The sequence below is a fragment of the Austrofundulus limnaeus genome, unplaced genomic scaffold (assembly GCF_001266775.1).
Source record: "Austrofundulus limnaeus strain Quisiro unplaced genomic scaffold, Austrofundulus_limnaeus-1.0 Scaffold113, whole genome shotgun sequence".
NCBI classification, from domain to species: Eukaryota; Metazoa; Chordata; class Actinopteri; order Cyprinodontiformes; family Rivulidae; genus Austrofundulus; species Austrofundulus limnaeus.
The window spans coordinates 1683402-1684636 of NW_013952515.1; the positions used below are offsets into that span (position 1 = coordinate 1683402).

The window sequence follows — 1235 nt, forward strand, 5'->3', positions numbered from 1 at the left end:
GACTTAATTTGTCTTGTTGGTTACAATAATATATTTATATTTTGTCTGAAACCTAATTTTATGTAATTTTAATGAGGACTTTTTCATATCATTATGAAGAGGAAATCTCAAATAGTATTTGAATATTAACATTTCCCAGCTGTAAAGGAACAAAAGCTTGGATAGCTCACAGGCAATATCTCAAAATTTAAAAGCGTTTTTCCTCAAAATCAGTTTTTTTGTTGCTACCGCTCAAAAAAGTGCTTCAAAACATTTTTTAATGATTATATTTCAGACAGTTCATTTAAATGAAACTTTGATAAGGCATTTATTTGTTACATTTTTACGAAATGCAATCTTTGTAAGTGTTTTAATCAAAACACTATATTTGCCTATTTCTCCATATCCCACTTTTAGACTTAATCCTTGTTTCGATGTGATGGGTCACATATTGTCTCTGATTTGTTCAAGATTCAAAATAAAATGTTGCTTTAAAAGAATAATAAATGAATGTAATTTATTCCCAGCTATGACCCACTTAATTGTTTTATTGCTGCTTTTTGTATGTTTTGCATGACCTGTGTGAAATTGCAGCTTTGAATCATCTAAACATTTTAGTCTCTGCATAATCCATTCTGCATTCCATTAAGATAGCTTGACCTGAACTGAAAACCTGTAGAAAGAATTTGCCACGTTTTAAAAATAAAACWAAACCTGTTTGTTTCAAAAACCTAAAATCAGACGCTGCAGCAGCGTAACAACAGAACTCTTGTTGTTGTCTCTGGTTATCTGGGTTCATGTCACACAGTTCACATTCCCTGAGTGTTCTCCCTGTGACCAGTTTCTGTGTGATTAAACAGGTCGAAGTTCCCCCGTCCCACCCAGCACTCCGACTGTCAACATTCAGCAGCAAAACGCCATGGGAGGATGGGACTGGAACAGGCCTGCTACCACAAACACTGGTACTCTCTCACACACACAGTCTCTCTCTCACACACACTATGAATGATAATCAGATACCTTTTCTTGTTGAATAATTTAGGGGCAGGTTTTGGAATGGACAGTCGATCAGCTACAACTAGTCCCACAGGCTCAGTCCACAGCACCCCCACCCACCAAACCAAGCCAAACACCTTGGATCCGTTTGCTGATATTGGCAACCTGTCTGGCAGCCTTGGAGGTCTGACACTAATCATTTCCACATCTTTCTGTCACATATGCCAAAGTTTCATGTAGCGTCATATATATATATATAT

At 36.6% G+C, this 1235-nt stretch overlaps 1 protein-coding gene across 5 annotated transcripts in view; it reads left to right on the forward strand.

The window, feature by feature from the left end:
* Window positions 1–1235, forward strand: part of dnajc6 (DnaJ (Hsp40) homolog, subfamily C, member 6) — a 50763-nt gene that overhangs the window by 36378 nt on the left and 13150 nt on the right. For all 5 annotated transcript variants that reach the window (XM_014014296.1, XM_014014295.1, XM_014014292.1 and 2 more), the window contains 2 exons: window positions 840–941; window positions 1022–1159. In XM_014014296.1, coding sequence (XP_013869750.1) covers window positions 840–941; window positions 1022–1159 — 240 coding nt within the window. The remainder of the gene's footprint in view (window positions 1–839; window positions 942–1021; window positions 1160–1235) is intronic.